We start from the raw sequence: 21,891 nt of genomic DNA, 5'->3' as shown, positions 1-21,891 counted from the left end.
AAAGATGGCCTAAGTCCTTGGACCCCTGCACCTGCGTGGGAGACCCAGAAGGAGCTCCTGGCTCCTGGTTTCAAATCAGCGCAGCTCCAGCCATTGCAGCTAATTGGGGAGTGAACCATCAGATGGAAGATCTCACTCTCTCTCTCTGCCTCTCCTCTCTCTGTGTAACTCTGACTTTCAAATAAATAAATAAAAAGAAGACAGGAGGAACTTCCCATGTTCCCAGGGTACACATCACAGCAGACAGAGTCCAGGGTCAGGGCAGTGTTTATCCCCCGAGAGCCAGGCTGGCCTTGGTCTCCACTGCAACTGAGTGACACTGTGGATCAATAGCTTGGGGTCTCCCGCTGGGCCCTTCTACCTGCACCTGCAGGCTGGCAGGGCAGGGCAGGGCAGGGCTGGCTGGGGAGGCTCCCTCCCCCCAACCCCTGTCCCGCAGTCCCTGCTGCAGCCCTGCCCCTCTCCCTGGGGAGACGCTGTCTTTAGATAGGAGGTCCCTTCTGACTCCTTTCTTGCCCCAGGAGGCATGGGAGCCAGACAAGAGCTCCCCAGGAGTGGCTGGTCATGTCTTCTAGGCAGAGAGCATGTTTGCAGGGCTGTGGCGGGTTAGGCCTCAGTGTCTGGCTCCTCCACCCTTAGAGCTTCCTGAGCCTCGAACTCATGCTCGCCAGGCACCTGCAAGGCAGGATGGGGGAGGGGCAGTGAAGGCACAGCTCCCAGGATGGGGCGTGTACCCCAGATAAGGAGCAGGCAAGGGAGGAAGGAGGCAGATTGGAGCCCAGCAGCTGGGGAAGGGGAGGAAGGGGCGGAGGGCGCGAGGGCCCTGGTGTCTCACCTCCCAGCACATCTGGTCCTCATAGCACTGGGAGTCAGGGGGTGCGTCCAGGAAGGGCAGCTTCAGCAGGAGCCCTGGGGTGGGGCAGAAGGACAGGTGTGGCTTCTCTGCCTCCCAAGCCACGGGACAGGGCGCAGCTGGGCCGCGGGCGTGAGATCAACGTGGAGCCTGGCTCCGGCAGGGCACACTGCACTTGCTGAGCGCCTACTGTGTGCCAGGCCCCATGCACACGGTGCCTGTGAGTAATCCCAGGAGCCCTGACAGGTGAACCTTTGCCCGCCTTCCACACAGAGGGTCACGGACCACAGCTGTCCAGCTCCCTGTGGCCTCCCACACAGGACGTGCGTGGAAAGCGCTCATCGAATAAGACGCTGCGTGATTGACCGGGCTGCACCTTGCTGAGAGTGGGAGTATGGGGACACTGAGTCAGGTTGCATTTTGAAGGCCACAGGTCGAAGGCCAGACATCAAGGAGGACTGCCTGACCGAGGGCCAGTGGGCAGCCTGCCTCTGTGGGAGGTTTCGTGCTCTGCTTTCGCAGTTAGTCAGGCAGGCCCCCTTTGCTGGCTGCGGTGCCCCAGATGGCTCAGCCCCGCCCTTCTGGACCTCAGCCTGAGGTTGGGCTGCCCTCTAGTGGGTGGAGGGAGCAGCACAGGGGAGCCAGACAGGGCTGAGACACATGACCCCCAGGGGGCTCCAGCTCCCCTGGCACCTCCCGCACCTGATGGCGGTTACCCCTGAACCCACAACACGGCCCCTGGCCTGCTACAGAGTAAGTGCTCAGTAAGTATCTCAGGAAATGAATCAGTACCAAGGGCACAGAACCCAATGGCCCTTCCTCCACTGGGTCCCCTTCCTCCCTCTTCTCCCTTCCCTCGAGCTCCCTAGCCCCTCAGCCCCAGGCAACCTCACTCACCTCCAAGGACCCCACCTGCAGAGGCAAACAGCAGCGTGACAGACAGCCCGAAGAGCTGGTATATGGCCTGAGACGTGGCGCTGCGCCGGCCCTCAGCTATGAGTGGGAACACACTCTGAAGGCTGCAGGGAGAGATTGTGGAGAGCCAGGGTGGGGGGCTGTGAGTGAGACAGGGTGGGGAGGAGTGGAGGGCCAGGGCTGACAGTCACACAGGCACTCCCTACTGTGGACACGAAGCAGCCAAAAGGGCCTCAAGAGAGCCTGAGCCCCGGCTCCAGGCCTTTGCTCAAGCCCAGGCCATGGCCTGCTACAGCCGCCCACCCTTTTATGCCAGAGGCACCCACACACCTTTCAAGATTCAGTGTGAAGGCCACTTTCACCTGCCTTTCCTCTGAGCCTCATGTGCAAAAATAGATACCCTAACAGCTGCTTTGTTCCATGGACGCTTTAGTAATACTCAACACTCTTGAAATCATTTGTTCACTGACCTCCTGCTGCACTTGACTGAGGAGCAAGAGGGAGTCTGAGTTGGTCTTTTTCACCCCAGTTTCCTTGGCTCCAGAAGATGGATGGATGGACAGGTGGGTGGATGAATGGTGGATGAGTGGATGGGTGGATGGATGGATGAGTGGGTAGATGGATGGATGAGTGGGTAGATGGATGGATGAGTGGGTAGATGGATGGATTGATGGATGAGGGGGTGGGTAGATGGATGTATGAATAAGTGGGTAGATGGACAGATGGATTGATGGATAGATGAGTGGGTGGATGGATGTGGGTGGATGGATGGTTGGATGAGTGGATGGATGGATGGAAGGATGCGTAGATGGGCGGATAGATGGGTTGGTGAGTGGGTGGGTAGATGGGTGGACGATGGGTGGGTGGGTGGATGGGTGGATGACTGGGTAGATGGATGAATGGTAGATGGATGGATGAGTGGGTAGGTAGGTGGATGGATGGATGGGTTGGTGAGTGGGTGGGTAGATGGGTGGGTGGGTGGATGGATAGATGACTGGGTAGATGGATGAATGGTAGATGGATGGATGAGTGGGTAGGTAGGTGGATGAGTGGTAGGTGGATGGATAGATGGGTTGGTGAGTGGGTGGGTAGATGGGTGGATGGTTGGGTGGGTGGGTGGATGGATGGATGACTGGGTAGATGGATGAATAGGTAGATGGATGGATGAGTGGGTAGGTAGGTGGGTGGGTAGTAGGTGGATGGATGGGATGAGTGGATGGATAGAAGCAGACACCACTTTTTTGTTGTTGTTGGCCCACAGGGGAGGAGAGTGAGGGAGGCCACTTCAGAAAAATGATGGCAGAATGGATTGGGGGAAACTCACCCATCTCCATAGGCTTCATGGGTGGTCAGCCCCGTCACAAGAGCCCCCAGGAGGGCCCCCAGGACCCCTGGCATCCCATGGAGGTTGTGGACACCACAAGTGTCTTGGATTTTGAGTTTTGATTCAAGGATGGGCTGGAGAACAAGACAGACAATCAGTGTTGGGTCTCCCACTCCTTCCCGACCCTGGGCGCATGGGAGAGGCAGCAGGAAAGGCACTGAAGGTTCCACGTTCACCCTAAGGCCCCAAGAGGCAAGTATACCGTGAAGAACTTGTACCCCAGCGTGGAGACGGCCCCAGCCAAGCAGCCAGCTGCCAGAGCACCAAATGGTGTCAGCATCATTTCACTGGCGGTCCCCACCACAACGCCTCCAGCCAGCGCTGCGTTCTGGACGTGCACCTGTGGAAGCAGGGAAGAACACGACCTCAGGGGGCTTTTCCAGGTCCTCCTCACACTCACACTCACCCCAACCCAGCCCCCGTGGCGGCACCTCTGGCTGCTGGAAGTCCCCGCCACCTAACACCAACCCTGCTATTGTCCTGTGGTCTCCTCCCACTCTGCCCATCACCCCACCCCCAGCCCCTGCCAGAGCAGATGGAGTCCCCTGTGCCTGTGCCCTTACTGGTTGCCCTGGAGACTCTTCCTGGCAGGGTCTCAGAGCTCCCCGCCCCTCCCGTACCATGTCCAGCCGCCCATCCTTCCCGACCAGGGCCGACAAGGCAAAGGTGCTGAGGGTGCTGGCGGTCAGCGAGTAGTAGGTGTTGAGGGCCGTCCGGGGCTGCCCGTCCCCCCGTGATGTGAGCGCCGAGTTGAAGCTGGGCCAGAATATCCACAGGAAGATGGTCCCTAAGTGGTGGGCAAGCAGGCAGAAAGCATGGGAAGTACGTGGCTCCCCCTACAGTATGGCATGTGTAACTGCAGGCAAACCATCTGCAACCTGTTTCCCCTCTGTAAAGTGGGGTTGATGATGATGGTGATACCTCTAAAGTGAGGGCTAAATGAGGTGATGCATAGCCCAAGGCCTAGCAGGTCCTAAGTGCTCAACACATGGCAGCCAGTGGAGGGAACCAGCACAACAGAAAACCACTTGATTGAAAACCACTGGGTTGAATTGGGGTTTTGGTCTTTAAGTATCAGACAAGGAAAAGACAAAGGGCAAAGGTGACTGCATGTCAGGCCCTGTGCCAAGGGCGGGGGGGGGGGCAGTCCTCCGCATACCAGCCAGGAAAACCATTCGGATGCCCTCAACCCCCTATGGGGAGGGAGCCCACCCACCCCCCAACCACGGCAGTGCTCAGGAGGGGGCCTCAGCTTGGGCAGCACTGGACACACCAGGCCTGCGTGTTTGGGGGCCAGCACACGGGACAGGGGGAGGGGCAAGGCTGGGGCCCTACAGGGCCCTGCAGGGCCAGCAGGGTACAAGCCTAGGGACTGTGCTGTCCACAGAGTGTGGCTTCTCCCTGCAGCCCCGCAGTCCGCAGGAAGATCCACACTGACATATGTACCTCCCAGAGCCCGCGTTCCTGTCCCCGCAGCCCACATGCTGGAAACGGGAGCTGGGAGGCAGAGGAGACCCGAGAAGGTCGTTCTCCAGGGCCGCCCGGAACTCTCAGGGCAGCCTTTGGGCTTTCAGCCATGTGTGCAGGCCTCAGAGGGCAGCAGGTGCCGGCTCCCCTAGAGTTCCATCCGCTCCATTTCGGGACAAACCCACAGGTGGTGAGGAATACAAAAACCTGCCTCTCTCCTTAATGCGAGAGCGGGAGCTGTGGTCCCTAGCCCACACCTCTGTGACCAAATAACCCAGGTTTGCTTTTCCCGGCTGCTGTTTGTGAAGGCAGAGAGGCGCGCAGAGAAGGGACAAGTGGTGCTGGGGCTCCCGGGGTGCAGGGACCCCACTGCTCCTGGGAAATCCAGGGTCCTTCGCAGCACGACAGCACCAGGGGCCGGCACAGGTCATCTGTTTGAAGGCCCGGATGCAAGGGCTATGACTTTGAAAAGCCAACTTTGCCTGCAGTAGGGAGGGTGAGGCTGGGGGCTGGGGGAGGATGGCCAAGACCTGCAGAGGCTGCTGTGCCAGGCTGAGGGGTCCCGTTCCTAGTGTGGGGGCCCTGGAAGCTTGGACATCTTTCATTATTTATTTGAGAGATGGAGAGAAAGGGGGAGCACTCCCATCCACTCCATCACTCTCAAAGCCAGGAACTCAGTCCAGGTCTCCCACCCGGGTGGTAGGAGCCCAGGGAGCCAGCTACTGGAGCCATCACCTGCTGTGTCCAGAAAGTATTAGCAAGAGCTGGAGTCAGAGGCCCGACCAGGCATGGAAGCCCGGGACCGGGACACGGACTGCAGGCGTGTTAGCTGGCATCAAAGTGCTAGGCCACGCCCACCTGTTCTGGAAGGTTAGAAGCAGAGACTGAGGTAGCTTACGAAAGGTCCCCGGGGAATGGATCTAGGGCAGTGAGGACCCCACAGAGCTTGAGCTCTAAGAATCTGGTCGGAAAACTCGGGAACATTGAGCGCTGATTCCTGGACTCAGAGCAGAGTCCCAAAGAGAGGGCAGTTCCCAGCTGAAATCGCGAGGACACCAGGCAGCACCAGACCTCACCGGGAGATGCCTGCTCCCCCCCATACCGCCCCCCTCCCCCCCGGCGGGACTCACCGATCATGGCAAAGAGGTCCGAATGGTAGACGGAGCCCTGGCGGTGCTGGCTCTTCTCCAGGTGGGGCCTGTAGAGGACCCGCGAGAGGACCAGCCCGAAGTAGGCACCAAATGTGTGGATGGTCATGGAGCCGCCCGCATCTCTCACCTGGGGAGGACGGCGGAGATGGCGGGGGTGGGGGTGGGGACAGCCCCTTCCCGGGCGGCCCGGGGCTCCGCTGGCCCCCAGCCCATCCCCGCCCGGCTCTCACCCCCAGGAGACACAGGAGCACAAACTCGTTGAGGCCAAACAGCGCCACCTCCAGGAGAGCCATGAGAAGCAGCTGTGCAGGCCCGGTCTTGCCCAGGACGGCGCCGAAGGAGATGAGCACGGCTCCAGCGCAGAAGTCAGCGTTGATCAGGCTGGGGTTGGGCGGAAGGGGGAGCACAGGGCCGGGGAGAGAAGTGGCTTCGGGGTTCCTGCCCGGCACAACACAGGGCAGCACCACGCAGGGTGCGCGGGGAGGGGTGGGGCTGGGAGCAGAGGCAAGGAGCGGGAGCTGTCGCCCGCTGGGCTGGCGGAAGGGGTCACCTGTCACCTACCCCAGGATGTTCCGGGACCCGGCCGACCCCACACGCAACACGTGGAGGAGCCAGAACTTGAGCCCAGAGCTCCTCCAAACCCCACTTTTTTCCATCCAGCTACCCGACTGGTAATAGGGGTGGAGTGTGTGGCGGCGAGGACAGAAATCAGCGGGCGGACCAAACGTTTACACGGGGTCAGCAGGTCAGGCTTTGAGCTGGGCGCCTTGGGCAGGGGCCTCCCAGATGGGCTTGGTGGTGGTGGTGGGGTCGGTGGGGAGGCACCGCTGCCCACCTCTCCATGCTGACATGGATGTGGCCACCGTGGAAGGCGTGGAGGAAGCCCTGCACCAGTGTGGCCCACTGCAGGGCAAAGGCGCCCAGGAGGAAGGTGAAGCCCAGGCTGCTGTAGCCGTAGCGCTGCAGGAAGACCATGAGGAAGCCGAAGCCCACGAAGACCATGGCGTGCACGTCCTGGAAGCCTGCGGTGGGCAGGGGCACGGCGCGGGGGCGGGGCATCAGGAGCTGCCCGGCCATGACCCATCAACCAACCTGCCGGGGCCCCCAGCCCTCACTAGCTGGGACTGCTCTGAGGTGCAGCTGAGCCTGTAAAACTCCCCAGGCCCGAGCCACCTGTGCAGCCAGCCAGCGTGGGGCAGTGGGCCCAGACCAGGGCTGCTGTCTTGGGTCAGAGCAGGGAGCAGAGCCTTCTGCCCTACTCCTGTGCTCATTCCCTGCTCCTCCTCTCCCTCCACTACTGCCTGAAGGGATGACCTGTGCTCCTCCCTGCCCCTCCCTGCTCAAATTTCTCTCCCCATTTAGGCTGTTTTTCAACCTTTTCTTTCTGCCAGAAAGTCCTTCTTCTTTTTTATAGAGTTTTGTTGTTGTTGTTGTTGTTGTTTTTATTTGAAAGGCGGAGTTACAGAGAGAGAGAGAGAGGTCTTTCATCCCCTGGTTCACTCCCAGGATGGCTACAACCGCTGGAGCTGGGCTGATCTGAAGTCAGGAGCCAGGAGCTTCCTCCAGGTCTCCCAGGGACCCAAGGACTTGGGCCATCTTCTACTGCTTTCCCAGGCCATAGCAGAGAGCTGGATCAGAAGTGGAGCATCTGGAACTGGAGCCGATGCCTATATGGGATGCCGGCACTGCAGGTGGTGGCTTTACCGGCTACACCACAGCACTGGCCCCAGAAAGTCCTTGATGTCTAACCTCCATTCATCATACTTCAGAGCCTCTCTCTCCATTTTTTTACATGAGAGCTTTTTTTTTTTCTACTTTAATAAATGTTTAGTTCCATTTCCCATGAGCTTTAAAGATTGTTTTCTTTTCTTGTGAAATTTATTTGAAAAGCAGAGAGACAGAGACAAAGATGTCCCACTTGCTGGTTCACTTCCCAAATGCCCACAGTGTCTAGGGCCAGGCCAGGCCGACACCAGGAGCCCCAAACTCAATCTGGTCTCCCATGTGGGCAGCAGAAGCTCAATTCATCACCTGCTGCCTCCCAAGGTGCCCATTGGCAGGAAGCGGGACTCAAACCCAGACACTCTAATGTGGGGTGGGGACATCCCAAGTGGCATCGTCACTGCCACACCAAACAGCGGCCTCTGTGCACGTTTTTGCTGTAAAAAGAGACCTCAAGTCTCTTGGAGAAAGAGATAGATCATGTTTACAGCAGGTGATAATGGAATGAACCGAGGCCTTCAGCAACCAGATGCTTCTCCATCCATACATGCCTGTCCCTGCGGAGCCCCAAGATACCCCCAGGGGGCCCTTGTAGACCAAGTCCCCAGTCAGCAGGAAGTAGCCAGAGAGACTCATCGTCACCTCCTTTCCTATCAACAAAAGGTCAAAGGTCGGGATGGTAGCTTTGGGATCCGCATGGAAGGAAGGCCTGTACTTCCGGGAATGGAGAGTCCCTACCTGTACTTCCGGGGAACAAAAGTCCTTGTCAAGGTCCCTGTGGGTACCTAAAGGTCAACCAATGAGGATCATACCCGCCTCAACCTTTAACCCCCATGCCCTGTATCTATAAAAGGAGCCCTCCCAATCTCTGACGCGCGACTTCCCCGGGCCCCGCTCTGTTGGGACTGGGGAACCTCGCCCGGGAGCAGAATCCCAATAAAAGCTTCTGAATTAAAAAAATTTAAAAAAGAGAAAGAGGTAGATTATAAAGAAAAAAACCATGGTCATTTTTATTTCATCTGAAGAGGCAACAACAGACCAGAAAATTAGCATTGAACTTGAGACTACAATCAATAACTTTGAGAGAGAGAGAAAAAAAAAAAAAGAAAACCTTTATGCTTTTTGTGTGTGTGGATCTAGGGGTGGACAGGAAATGAGTCTGCAGGCAGAAGGTGCACTAGAACTGGAGGTCCCACTGGCTTCACTGAGGGTCCCCAACGCTGTCTGCTTCCCATGTCACCCAGATCTTAAAACCCAACGGAGAGTGCGAGGTGTCGCATAGAACTCACAGCCTAAGTTCCCTCAGGATGCCGAGTTTGTCCCCGTGTTTGTCCCTGTGCCCGAGGTCTCAGACGGGGGCTGGGCTGCATGGCTCAGCGCCATTGCAGAACTGGTCTTAAAGGGCAGTTGTGTTTACGTTTCCTGTCCCAGGCTTGTTTGGAACAAAAATTCAGCCCCTTGGACTTCCAGCTGGAGCCTCAGCACCCTGAGAGCCCCTTCCCTGGGGAATGTTCCACTTGGAGAGCTTCTCCTTGGGCTCTGGGTAGGGGTCTTCAGGCTGGAGACAGGGGCATGGCTAAAATGACTTCTCAACTGTCCCTTTAAGGGATCCTTAAGGGGTCAGGATGAGCCTGCCGCCCACCCAGCCCAATCAACAACCTGACTTTCAGTTGAGTAGAAGATAAAAGCCCTGGAGGGTAAAGCCACTACCTGCAGTGCCAGCATCCCATATAGCGCCAGTTCAAGTCCCAGCTGCTCCACTTCTGATCCAGCTCTCTGCTATAGCCTGGGAAAGCAGTTGAAAATGGCCCAAGTTCTTGGGTCCCTGCACCAGAGTGGGAGACCTGGAAGAAGCTCCTGGCTCCTGGCTTTGGATCGGCCCAGCTCCAGCTGTTGTGGCCTTTTGGGGAGTGAACCAGCAGATGGAAGACCTCAGCCTCCCTGTAATGCTGCCTTTCAAATAAATAGATAAATCTTAAAAAAAAAAAAAAAAGATAAAAGCCCTCTAGAGCCACCTCCTACTCCTGCTGACAAGACCACACTGGGGAACAAGGGAGCAATTACAGCTGGGGCTTCAAGGGTCTCACAAAGCAGAAGGGAAGAGGAGCTGGGGCGGTCACTTCTCACGCCCCCACTCCTCCCACCTGCCCCAGGAGGACCACGGGGCGGGGTTCTCCTAGAAGAGGTCACAGCCTCAGGTCGTGGCCACACCCCCGCCCCCACTCCTCCCAGCACCCCTGATCCTGCCCCCCCAGCCCTGGCTCTTTCCCTCTCGCTCTCACTTCCGTCTCTTGCCTCATGGAGTTGGAGGCTTTTAGCTCGAGGGGCAGGCTGCACACAGGGAATCTAGAGCCCTCGTGCTGGGCGGGCTCCATACGTAAGCAGCCATGTGATCCTGGGCAGGGCCCACGGCCTGGCTGGCTCTCGCTCCACTGCTGAGCGAGACGGACCAGCCGGGCTGGGAGGGCTGTTGTCATCTCCTCGGCACTGGCCAGGGGCCAGGGCTCGCTTTCATCTCCTAAATCAAGCGCAGTGACTACACCTCCCCCTGGCCCTGACCCTGTCCCTGTGGCACAAGCACAGATGAGGACCCGGCTCATCAAAGCCCTGGCTCTATGGACCTCACACCTCCCTCTTCTCCAACCTTCTCCCATGGCAGGTGCAAAGTCCACGGGGATGGAAACAGCAAAAAAAGAGGAGGGAACCCCACAGCTGACTCTCCTTGCGGCCCAAGGGCAGCCCAGCATTGCAGTCGTGGGGTGCAGTCTGAGCTCCAGGGGGAGTTTTGAGGGTCTGGGTCAAGCCCCAGGAGGAGCAAGCAGCCAGGTCAAAGCCCAGGACGACAGCTTACTGCTCCCCACCTCCGGACTGGGCCATCCCCTTCTCTCTCTGGGCAAATGGATGTCCTTGAGCACCTGCCACTTCAGCTCTGTGGCTCTGTTTTTAAATGTATGTATGTATGTATGTGAAAGGGAGAGAAAGAGAGAGAGAAAGAGAGAGAGAAAGAGAGAGAGAGAGAGAGAGAGAGAGATCTCGTATTCACTGGTTCATTGCCCCTGCTGGTCCACGAGCTGGAAACTCAAGCCAAGTCACCTACATGGGCTGCAGGACCCCAAACAATCAAGCATCAGGTGCTGCCTCTCCCAGTGTGGACAGCAGGAAGCTAAATCAGGACAGGAACCTCGGTGCTCCAACATGGCAGGCGGGCGTCACAAGCAGTGTCTTAGCCGCTAGGCCGGATGCCTGCCTCTGTGGCTCTCATTTTGATTCCAGCTTCCATGGTTTATCTTTTGCAGTCAGCGCTGGAGATAGGAGGAATCCTAGCCCCTTCTCGCAAGATGGATGCTGATCGGGGGCGGCACTGTGGCGTAGTAGGCTAAGTCTCTGCCTGAGTGCCAGCATCCACATAGGCACCGGTTCATGTCCCGACTGCTCCTCTTCTGATCCAGCTCTCTGCTATGGCCTAGAAAAGCAGTGGAGGATGGCCCAGGTGCTTGGGCCCCTGAACCTGTGTGGGAGACCTGGAAGAAGCTCCTGGCTCCTGGCTTCAGATCGGCCCAGCTCCAGCTATTGCAGCATTTGGGGAGTGAACCAGCAGCTGGAGGTCTCTCTCTTTCTACCTCTGAAATAAATAAATAAAATCTTTTTTTAAAAAATGATGGCTGTGGAACTTGATGCTTCATGTCTTGATGCTTCTTCCCCACGCTCTGTCCTCAGCATTGTCAGCTTCATCTTGCTGGGGCTTAGAGGGGGCGAGGTGGTGACAGAGAGCCATCAACTCTGCATACAGAAAGCAGGGTAATGGGGCCGGCAGCGGGTTAAAATCCTGGCCTGAAGTGCTGGCATCCCATATGGGCACTGGTTCTAGTCCCGGCTGCTCCTCTTCCAATCCAGCTCTCTGCTATGGCCTGGGAAAGCAGTAGAAGATGGCCCAAGTCCTTGGGTCCCTGCACCCACGTGGGAGACCTGGAAGAAGCTCCTGGCTCCTGGCTTTGGATCAGCTCAGCTCCTGCCGTTGTGGCCATTTGGGGAGTGAACCAGCAGATGGAAGACCTCTCTCTGTGTCTCTACTTCTCTCTGTAACTCTGTCTTTCAAATAAATAAAATAAATATTTAAAAAAGAAAAGAAAGGAAAGTAGGGTAATAACAGCCTACGGGTTTTCAGGGGAGACGATTGCACCCTAGGCCTTGTTTGATGCGTGTCCTTCAAATGGAGGCATCCTTTGTCCCATTGCTCAGATGGGGAAAACTGAGGCTTTGAAAATGCCTGTCCATTTGTGTTGACATCTGGGAGGTCTGGTGTTCCTGCTCCTAGCTCCCTAGGGCCCGAGTTACAAGGCAGGGCCCCCAGCTTGAGGGAGAGGCTCAATCTGTCCCCATCAAAGGGTTAGCCTCTCCTGAAACCCTCGGGGTGCAGGCCTGGCTCCAACTCTCCCCAGGGCTCTGCCTCCTCCCCTCTGAAAGGGGCTGCTGACCCAGCCCTGCCTTCCCACCAGGTCTGGGGCTGCTGCTCTGTGGGACCAGCTCTAAGGGACTGGGGAGAAATGCCTGAGCCGGTTGTTGCCGCCTCCACCTGCTAACGCTGTTGTCTCTCCTGCCCAGCGGGATTCTCTTCCTGTGGTCAGGACAGCGCTCCTGGGAAAGGCAGAGGCTCGGGCACAGCCCAGCAGAGTTCAGTTGCCCACATGGGAGGTGGGGGGCGGGGGGCGGGCAAGGGAGCCATTCACGCTGCCGCTTAGATCCAGGTGAAAATCCCGGCTCCTCCACCCTGAACCAGTCACTCAACCTCCACGGGACTCAGTTTCTCCACTTTTTCTGCCTCCTAGGCTGAGTGAGATCATGCCTGTGCCAGCCCCAGCACAGTACCTGGGACCCTGGGGAAAGGGTGTTAAACTCCGGGGCCCCTTCCCCTTCGTCCCAGAGCAACAGGACCCCCCACCCTGCCACGGACAGATCTGGGCACCCAAGTGCCCCCTCCCCACAGAGTCCAGGGAGCTGCAGATCTTTGCTCCCGCGCACCCTCTCCCGCACTCACTTGGGTAGCGAAAGTAAAATTCATTGTCCGCGTTACTGTGGTTGCCCCCATGCCAGAGGGCAGCGTCGGTTTGCTGGTCGTAGCGGACAAAGATGGCAAAGAGAATGGCAGTGGCGCCCTGGAAGAGCAGGCACAGCAGGGGCAGCAGCAGTCGCCGGCCCGCGGCGCGGCGGGGAGACTTCGCCATGGGACCGGGCTCGTGTTGGCGCCGCGCACCGCGGGGCTGACTCCCGGGGCAGGCTCGGCAGGTTTAGCCCCGAGAGGCCCCGCCCACATGGGGGACACGCCCAGGGCCCCGCCCACAGGGTACCGATCCACTGGAGGCCGCGCCCTCAGCCGCTCCTTATAAGATGCCCCCAACGTGAAGAGGGGACAGCGAGGGAGGGGGGACTAGGCCCCCAACTTGGCCTAGAGGCAAAAGCTGGGAGGGCTAGGCGTTGGGACCCCCAGGCCCCGTGTGCTTGGCCCAGCAGAGTCGAGCACTATTCTGGTTGGAGCAGGTCCGCGGAGGCGCTCCTGTGCTCTGCTCTGCTGGGGCACAGCTGTGGTCATGCACCCCTCCAACTTGGTGTTAATTTGGGGAGCGGCTCCCAACCTGCTGGCCCCTGCAGGGTTAAGCAAGCGTTGAGGGGTTGCTCAATCCTTCCCCTCCTGAGAACAGAGATGGAGACTGAGATAAAAGCCTCCGCGGGCTTGACTATTAACCAACCACGTGGGGGCTGCCTGTGCCTCTCCACCTCGGCCTCTGCCCACTGTGCCCCTCCTTCCTCGCCGCTGCAGGCTGAGCGGCCGAGCTGACACCCTCCGCGGCTCCGGACGCACGAGAGGCACCTGCAGAGGGAGAGGCTGCAGGGTCTTCCTGCTCAGGAGACCCCAAAGGCACAAGCCAGATTCGCATCTACCCGGCCCCGGTATAGACATTTCTCGAGAGCTTCCTGTGAACGAGGCACCCTCCAGGAGACGCTGTCCAGTCCGGAGATGGACATTCGGGAGGGATTCGGTTACCTTGGGGGTAAGTATGAGACGCAGGGAGGCCTGGAAGCTGTGGGGCCCAGTAGGGGGTCTGCGCAGCCCCTGAGGGTGGGAGCAAGGGAGGGGGCCGTTTCCGGGGCGGGGCGGGGGGGGGGAGGCCTTCTGGAAGGACCACCTGGGCAGTGGGCAAGTGGGGAAGGAGGAGGGCACTTGTCCCAAGCTGTCATCAGCACAGACAGAAGCCTAGCAGTGGCAGCAGAGTGTGCAGAGGGGGCTGGCACTGTGGTGCAGCGAGTTAAAGCCCCTATCTGCAGTACCAGCATCCCATATGGCCACCAGTTCGGGTCCCGGCTGCTCCACTTCCCATCCAGCTCTCTGCTGTGGTCTGGGGAGTGGGGGATGGCCCAAGTCCTTGGGCCCCTGCACCTACAGGGGAACCAGGAAGAAGCTCCTGGCTCCTGGCCTCAGATAGGCCCAGCTCCAGCCAACCAGCAGATGAAAGACACACTCTCTCTCTCTCTCTCTCCCCCTCTGCCTCTCTGTAACTCTGCCTTTCAAATAAATAAATAAATCTTAAAAAAAAAAAAAAAAGTGTGCAGAAACCGAGGCTGGGGTGAGGAGTCAGGAGAGGCCTTGAAGGCTTCTACCCGTTGGGTGCTGGGCCCCTGTAGGGTTTTCTGGAAAGTGGGGGAGGGGGTCCCTAGCACTGTGGGTCTGATGTTCACACCTGTAATCCCCCAGGGGGCTCCAAAGAAGGGGAGCTGAAGGCCCCTCTCAGTGGGGCTGGTGGGAGGGGAAGCTCTCTGTCTATACTGCTGCCCCTACCAGCCCCCCCCCCCCCCCCGTCTGAGGGGGCTGTTGTGTGGGAGGGGCCTGTGGCAAACCCAGGCCTAAAAGAGCTGCCACGCCCAGGTTCACAGAACCCACGCAGGGGGTAGCGCCTCGTAGGAGCCAGGCTGTCCCTTCTTGTCCGGTTCCGCCCTTTCCCCTGTTGTCCTCACTGCACAGGCTTGTGCCCTCGTCCAGCACGTTCGCTGGGGGATGGTTGGGTTCCAGGTCTCCAGCCTTCTTCATCTGAAGGCACAGCTGGGACACAGGAGGGTGCTGGCTGAGCAGGCTCTCGGGGCCACTGTGGTCCCGGGGACCCTCACTACTTGGTCAGCAGGAGGGTTGTTTCCTAGCATCTCTGGTTAACGACTCAGCATCTGGGGCCTCTCCCAGGCCCAGCCTTCTGCCCCAGAGACACTTCCTGAGCCCTGGTTGGAAGTGGGGGTGGCTCCGGGTTGCCCAGGTAAGGAGTGGACAGGCCCTAGAAAAGAGTCCCCCCCCCTTTTTTTTTAAAGATTGGCAGAGTTACAGAAAAAGAGAGATGGGGGGGGTCCTCCATTTGCTGGTTCACTCCCCAAAGGGCTGCAATGGCTGGAGCTGGGCCAATCCAAAGCCAGGAGCCAGGAGCTTCTTCTGGGTCGCCCACATGGGTGCAGGGGCCCAAGGACTTGGGCCATCCTCTGCTGCTTTGCTTTCTAGCAGGGAGCTGGATAGGAAGTGGAGCAGCCAGGACTTGAACTGGTGCCCATATGGGATGCTGGTGCTGCAGGCAGGGGATTTAACCTGCTGTGCCACAAGAAAAGAGTCTTTAAAAGCTGCAGAAGCAAGGAGAGCAGAAGGAATGGGGCGGCCCTTTCCAACCCCTCCTGGGAGCCACCTCCCAGCCTCCAGCCTCCTCATTTGCATCTCATCTGGGATTCCCTTTGAACCCCTCTGGGCCTCTGGTTTTCGTTCTCCCCTGCTGCTCTTTCATCCATTCAGTACATAATTCACTGAGTGCCAACTCAGCCAGGTCCTGGGGCTGTGAGATAGGTTCTAGTCAAGCTATGACACAGGGCTGGGTCCTGGGGGCCCCTGCCCTGGCGGTGGGCTGCCCTTTTATTTGCTGGGCTATCAGGGGGTTCAGAGGGAGCCCCGAGAAGGCCCACAAGAGCCGGGCCATCCTCTAGAGAGTACACTTGGAGACCTTTGGACAGCAGCTGTTTGCCAACTTGTTTGCAATGACACTGACATTTGACTATTAGTGGGTGCTAGCCAGTATGGGCCCTGGTCCAGCAGAGAGAGACTCTGTCATTTGGAGAGTCCCCCTGGCCCACGCTACCCCTCTGTAGGCTCCCCTGCAATACCACCAGCTGGGAGGGCTCTCCTGGCCCACCACCTGCCAAGCACTGTGGAGAGGCTCAGTCCATGGTGTTCTTCTAGGTTGCCAATTGATGCCAGGGATGTGGGACCCCAGCCCTGGCAGCTCTGGCACAGTGGTGGGATGCTTCATCTCTCACGCCTCCCTCCACCCCAGGCCTCCTCTGAGGGCCCCTTACTCCTTTACCAGCTCCTGTCCTGCCTGCCTGAGATCCACCCAATCTTGACCTGTCTCCTGCTTTCATCTGTGACCAGCCAAGCGTCTAAAGTGTAGCCAAAGGGACCACAGGTGTCTGCTCCTGCCTGGACCTAGTCTGGCCAGGCTGTCCCTGGAGGCCCATCTCGGAGGTGACTGAGTAGCTTGGGGTTGCTTGGAGCTACACCCGACCTGGGTCATCTTCTCTCCACAGGCTCAGGAATCCCCAAAACCACTTAGATCCTTTAGTTCCCCTGAGCCATCCCAGTGCTCAGGGGAGGAAAAAGAGAAAAGCAGCAAAGCACCAGTCAGAAACGGCTTCATTGAACCATCACATCTGTGTTATGTGACCTTGGGCAGGGTACTGGGCCCCCTTAGAGTCACCTTTTTCTATTTTATTTTATCTTTTTAACAAAGATTTTATGTATTTGAGAAGTAGAGTTACAGTGAGAGGGAGAGACAGAAAGGTCTTCCATCCGCTGGTTCACTCCCCAAATGGGGACAGCAACAGCCAGAGCGGAGCCGATCCCAAGCCAGGAGCCAGGAGCCAGGAGCTTCTGCATCTTCCACACAGGTGCAGGAACCCAAGCGCTTGGGCCATCTTCTACTGCTTTCCCAGGCCACAGCAGAGCTGGATCTGAAGAGGAGTAGCCGGGACCTGAACAAGCGCCCATACAGGATGCTGGCACTGCAGGCGGAGGATTAACCTACTGTGCCACAGCGCCAGCCCCAAGTCTGGTCTCCTTATCTGCGGGAGTCATAAATTTCCTTTGTGGAATCATCAGTAAGATTTCAAATAACTGATGTACATTGCTGCCATTTTTCTAAGCATTTGACAAATGTGGTGATTATTATTCCAATTGGCTAAGCAGAGGAAGGTGGCAAATGGCTTTTCTTTTAAAAAAGATTTATTTAATTTAATTCATTTATTTTAAAGGCAGAAAGAGAGATTGATTGATTGATTGATTTTCCATCTGCTGGTTCACTCCCCAGATGGCCACAATGATCAGCGCTTGTCTAGGCCAAAGTGCTTCAGAACTCCATCTGGTCTCCCACATAGGTGGCAGGGGCCCAAAGACTTGGGCCACCCTCTGTTACTTTCCTAGGAGCATTAGCAGGGAGCTGGATTGGAAGCAGAACAGCTAGGACTTGAAGCAGCACCCCAGGATGGAATGCCAGCATCCCAGGCAGTGGCTTAACTCCATCTCTCCACAATGGCAGCCCCGGGTCACTGGCTGTAACACACCATGGGGCACAGCAGCAGATGGGGCAGGCCAGGCACCACCCTCTACGCCCACTCCTGGTGCTGTTGGGAAGTGGGGGTGGACCCCAGGGGCTAGGGCCCGGCACAGGGAAGGGCCAGCAGCCCAGCAGCCCCAGGGACAACTCTTGAACAGAGACTTGGAAGGAGGCAGAGCCTTCCTTCATCCAACAAACACATTGAGCACCTACTGTATGCCAGACATTGCGTTGGCCCTGGGGAACCAATGGAACAAGATCTGAGTACAGCTGCTGGCCTGGCAGGGGGCTCCACCTGGGGGGTGTGAGTGAGCAGGTGAGAGTCACAGGCCACGTGGGAATGCTGAGGAGTGCTCCTGACACCCCCCCGGGGGGGGGGGGGCAGTAGTCTGGGAAGGCTTCCCAGAGGGGGCAATCCTTACATGGGGAGCAGGTCTGAAGACACGGCAGAGGCTCTGATAGACAATCCTCAATGCCCGCTCTCTGGGGGTCGACCAGCTGGCCTCCCTTTTCCCTGCAGGACACTGCTGCGCATGTTTGTTGGGCCAGGGCAGGGTACGTCACACACGACTTCCTCTCCCCACAGGCTCCCAGGCGGCCTCCGTGTCCGCACTTGTCAGGATCAGCTTCCTCACGTCTCTCTCTCTCTTTTTTTTTTATTAATTTATTTATTTATTTATTTATTTATTTATTTTGACAGAGTTAGACAGTGAGAGAGAGAGAGAGACAGAGAGAAAGGTCTTCCTTTTCCGTTGGTTCACCCTCCAATGGCCGCTGTGGCCAGTGCACCACACTGATCTGAAGCCAGGAGCCAGGTACTTCTCCTGGTCTCCCATGGGGTGCAGGGCCCAAGCACTTGGGCCATCCTCCACTGCACTCCCTGGCCACAGCAGAGAGCTTGCCTGGAAGAGGGGCAACCGGGACAGAATCTGGCGACCTGACCGGGACTAGAACCTGGTGTGCCGGCGCCACAGGCGGAGGATTAGCCTAGTGAGCCGTGGCGCCAGCCTTCTTTGCATTTCTTAAGCTCTCTTCATGACAGTATCTTGGAGAAAACAGTCTGTCGGAAGGCGATCGTCCACCCAGCGTCTCAGGCCTCCTGTGTTCACTGGGCACGTTCCCTCTGCATCCCTGCTACATGCCGGGTGCCGTGGGAAATGCCGGGGCAGGGGTGGTGGTGGTGGTGTCCTCCCTGCCCTTCCACCACCAAAGGGAACAGGGCCAGGCCGTGTCCCCAGGATGTCACCGTGGATGAGCTGTCGTTCCAGTTCCGAGGGCCCGCAGCAGCCCTGGTGCAGTGGGATAAAACCTGCCTTTCCTGTTGGCATGGGAGCCACTTCCTGACCAGCAAACGCCTTGAGAGCTGGCGAGTGGCAGGAGGGAAGCGCGTGGCCCCAGAGGGACAGGGACAGGAGTCAGAGTCCCCGCCGGGTCCACAAGAGGTTTCGGACAAGTTGATTCTCAGTTCCCTCATCTGTTCACAGAGGTAGTCATGCTTCCCGCACAGGCGTTGCTGTGGTGACGTCACCAAAGCACGTGACACGCACTGGGTCTCCAATAGGAGAAGCAGCTACTTCTGCGGTTATTAAGGAAACACGTGCATACGTGATATGTCCGTTCCTCGCTTTTCTTTCTATTTATTCTGCTACTGGCCTTACGGAAACTGTGTTCACTTCCTGAGACACAGGAAAACCCGGCCTCAATCTTTAGTTGCTTATTTATTTATTTGAAAGGCAAAGAGAGAGAGGGAGAGAGAGAGAGAGAGAGAGAGAGAGAGAGAGAGAGAGAGAGATCTTCCATCTGCTGGTTCACTCCCCCGAATGACCACAACGGGCAGGGCTGGGCCAGGCCAAAGCCAAGAGCCAGGAGCTTCATCCAGGTCTTCCATGAGAGTAGCAGGGGCCCAAACACCTAGGGCATTTCTGTCACTTTTCCCAGGCCATTTAGCAGGTACATAGATTGGAAGTGGAGCAGCCAGGACACGAACTGGCGCCCATATGGGAAGCTGATACTGCAGGCGGTGGCCTTACCTGCTATGGCAATGTGCTGGCCCCTTGGAACCCAACTTCTTGAGCCATCACCTGCTGCCTCCCAGGATGCTCCTTAACAACAGGAAGCTGGATCGGAAGCAGAGTAGCTGGGATTCGAACCAGGTACTCCAGTGTGAGCTGAGGGCGTCGTAAGGGGAAGCTTAGCCCTCTGCACCACGGTGCCCACCCCTCAGTCCTCGGTTCATGTAACTAAAGGGGTTCAGGCAACTCTCAAGTGGTCCCTGCAAAGGAAAAACAGGAGGGAGTCCCAGGGTGTGGAGGGCTTGCTTCTAGGAATGAGCTACATGGATGTGACTGCAGTCAGAGGGGAGGAGGGGATGTAAAGCCACAGCCTCACCCCCGGGTCTCTCCTCTACTTCTCCAGGGGATTCCAGCACCAGCAGCACCAGCAGCACAAGCAAACCAGCCAAAACCATACCGCACCCCGGACGGCAAGGCGAGCTGGCGGACAGCCTGCCCCTTCCCTCTGCCGGGAGCTGTCCTGTCCAGGTGCCCGGGGCTTAGACCTGGCTCCTCTCCAAGGCCAGCTTTGGCCTCCCCTCCATTCTTGCAAACATCCAGGAACAGAAAAAACCGTCAAGGATGGAGGCAACATCTTCTCTGCCCAGGACCTAGGGCGGGGGAGGGGGGTTGCGGGGGGGGGGTGGAAGAGGTCCCCACACCAGGGCGGGAATGGAGGTGGGGGGAGGGGTGCTTAAAGTCTGGTAGGAGATGCTGGCTCCCAGCAGCCTGTGGCTGTGGTGGGGATCGGAGTGGGCTATGAACACAGGAGGACTCCATCCCCTCTTGTGCACATCTAGTCCCTGGGCTTCCTGCAGCCCCGCCAGCAAACCAAGCCCCCCAGACACAGGGGTTTGTGATGGGGGTTCTGGATGCTGTTAGGCAAAGCCGTAGCCACTTGGTTGTTCCTTTAACAGCTGCTTGGTGAGTCAGATGGGCGAGGTCCAACAGGCCTGCCTTACGCATTGCGGGCACAGCAGTGGGCAGCAGACGCTGCCCTTGCACTCCTGGAGCACACGGAAGTCCCTCGGCCGGCCTAAGGGCTTTTACAGAGGCAGAGCTGGGTGAGAGGGTGGAGGGGCAGGGGAGCTGGACAACTGGGTTATAGGGAGAAATGGGGAGGATGTGAGGAGGGGAATTTGTTTAAAAGCCTGTTTGCTTCTTTTTTATTTATTTGAAGGCAGAGAGAAATGTTCCATCCTTCGGTTCACTTCCCAAATGCCTACAACGGCCGCTGGTGCTGGGCCAGGCGGAAGCCAGGAGCCAGAAACTTAATCCGGGTCTGCAGCATGGGTGGCAGGGCCCCGAGTACTTGAGCCATCACCTCCCAGGATGAGCGTTAGCAAGAAGCTGAATGGGAAGTGGAGGTGCGACTCCATCTGGGGATGCGGGTGCTCCAGCCCAGGCCAAAGTGCTGCACCACCACAGCCGCCCAAGAATCTCACCGGGTCCTAGGAGGGTGCCCCAGGCAGAGGAAGCAGCAGATGCAGCGCTCCGGAGGTGAGAGTGTGCAGCCTTGACGGCGCCCGGGGGAAGCGGCCCCCAACATCCAGATCTCCACCTGCCCCTCCCCGCTGGGGTCCTCTCGGGGCCTTCTGTGCCATCTGGGCCCATCCCCTGGGGGCAGCCCGCCACCTGGCGGCAGAGCGCAGTCAATACATCGCTTTCCGGCCCCTTCAGCCTGGGCTTAGAGCGCCAGCTGGCGCCGCCGCTCAGTCCGAAGACGCGGAGCCGCGGGTGGAGCGGGGGCAGCGAGGGCCCGCACTTCCACCCCCGGGCACAGAGCCCCCCGTGGCTGGGCTGTGCCCCCTGGCTGGCCTCTGTCTCATCCTTTCTTGGATCAAGTTGTAAGCAGTATTCTTCTCACTTATTCATTCAATAAATATGTATCTATTTAAATGTTTGTTAGTCACTTCAATATGTAGAAAATATGTTTTGAAGGCCAGCTATCCCAGGCACTGTTATAACTTTTTTTTTAAGATTTATGTTATTTATTTGAAAAGCAAAGTTACACACACACAGGAAGAGAGGGAGAGAGAGAGATCTTTCATCTACTCCCGTTTGGGGAGCTAACCAGCGAATGGAAGACCGCTCTCCCTCTGTTTGTAACTCTCTCAAGTAAATAAATAAATTTTAAAAAGAAAAAAAAAAAGTCAGAGGATGATTCCCAGAAGACCCTGTTTTCAGGAAGGGAGAGGTGGGCTGGGGGGGGGTGGGGCTGGAGCTGACACAGCATCTTTTTTTTTTTTTTTTTTTTTTTTGACAGGCAGAGTGGACAGTGAGAGAGAGAGACAGAGAGAAAGGTCTTCCTTTGCCGTTGGTTCACCTCCCAGTAGCCGCTGCGGCCGGTGTGCCATGGCCAGCGCACTGCGCTGATCCGAAGCCAGGAGCCAGGTGCCTCTCCTGGTCTCCCATGCGGGTGCAGGACCCAAGCACTTGGGCCATCCTCCACTGCCTTCCTGGGCCACAGCAGAGAGCTGGCCTGGAAGAGGAGCAACCGGAACAGAATCCGGCGCCCCGACCAGAACCAGAACCCGGTGTGCTGGCGCCGCAGGCGGAGGATTAGCCTAGTGAGCCACAGTGCCAGCCTTAGACAGCATCTTGTAGAATCTCTCCCTCCCAAATTCCGTTCCTCCCAGATCTGAGCGCACCTGGAGCTCTGAGTCCAGTTAGCAGGGCCTTGTGGGAGGCTGGGTGGTCTGGAGGAAGGAAGGGGGGC

General features: G+C 57.8%; 1 protein-coding gene and 1 long non-coding RNA gene across 4 annotated transcripts; one reads left to right on the top strand and one right to left on the bottom strand.

Moving 5' to 3' along the window:
• Positions 1-249: 249 nt before the first annotated feature.
• On the bottom strand, positions 250-12,756 carry RHBG (Rh family B glycoprotein). 2 transcript variants are annotated; one of them, XM_062193661.1, is made up of 10 exons: positions 12,528-12,756; positions 6,606-6,792; positions 6,001-6,151; positions 5,750-5,897; positions 3,773-3,939; positions 3,355-3,492; positions 3,093-3,226; positions 1,751-1,872; positions 836-909; positions 250-675 (listed from the first exon to the last, which is right to left on the bottom strand). In XM_062193661.1, exons 1-10 carry the CDS (start codon positions 12,712-12,714, stop codon positions 607-609), a joined length of 1,377 nt encoding a protein of 458 aa, XP_062049645.1. In that variant the 5' UTR covers positions 12,715-12,756; the 3' UTR covers positions 250-606. The 2 variants fall into 2 exon arrangements, with proteins under 2 accessions (XP_062049645.1, XP_062049646.1); XM_062193662.1 differs by having other exon boundaries at positions 1,766-1,872.
• Positions 12,757-19,834: 7,078 nt separating this feature from the next.
• LOC133760273 (uncharacterized) lies at positions 19,835-21,071 on the top strand. 2 transcript variants are annotated; one of them, XR_009865964.1, is made up of 2 exons: positions 19,835-20,236; positions 20,357-21,071. It is a non-coding gene; the product is annotated as an uncharacterized LOC133760273 (long non-coding RNA). The 2 variants fall into 2 exon arrangements; XR_009865965.1 differs by having other exon boundaries at positions 20,353-21,071.
• Positions 21,072-21,891: the final 820 nt, after the last annotated feature.

The sequence above is a fragment of the Lepus europaeus genome, chromosome 5 (genome assembly GCF_033115175.1).
Source record: "Lepus europaeus isolate LE1 chromosome 5, mLepTim1.pri, whole genome shotgun sequence".
In the NCBI taxonomy this organism is placed as follows: domain Eukaryota; kingdom Metazoa; phylum Chordata; class Mammalia; order Lagomorpha; family Leporidae; genus Lepus; species Lepus europaeus.
This window is presented reverse-complemented; position numbering and strand designations above follow the sequence as displayed.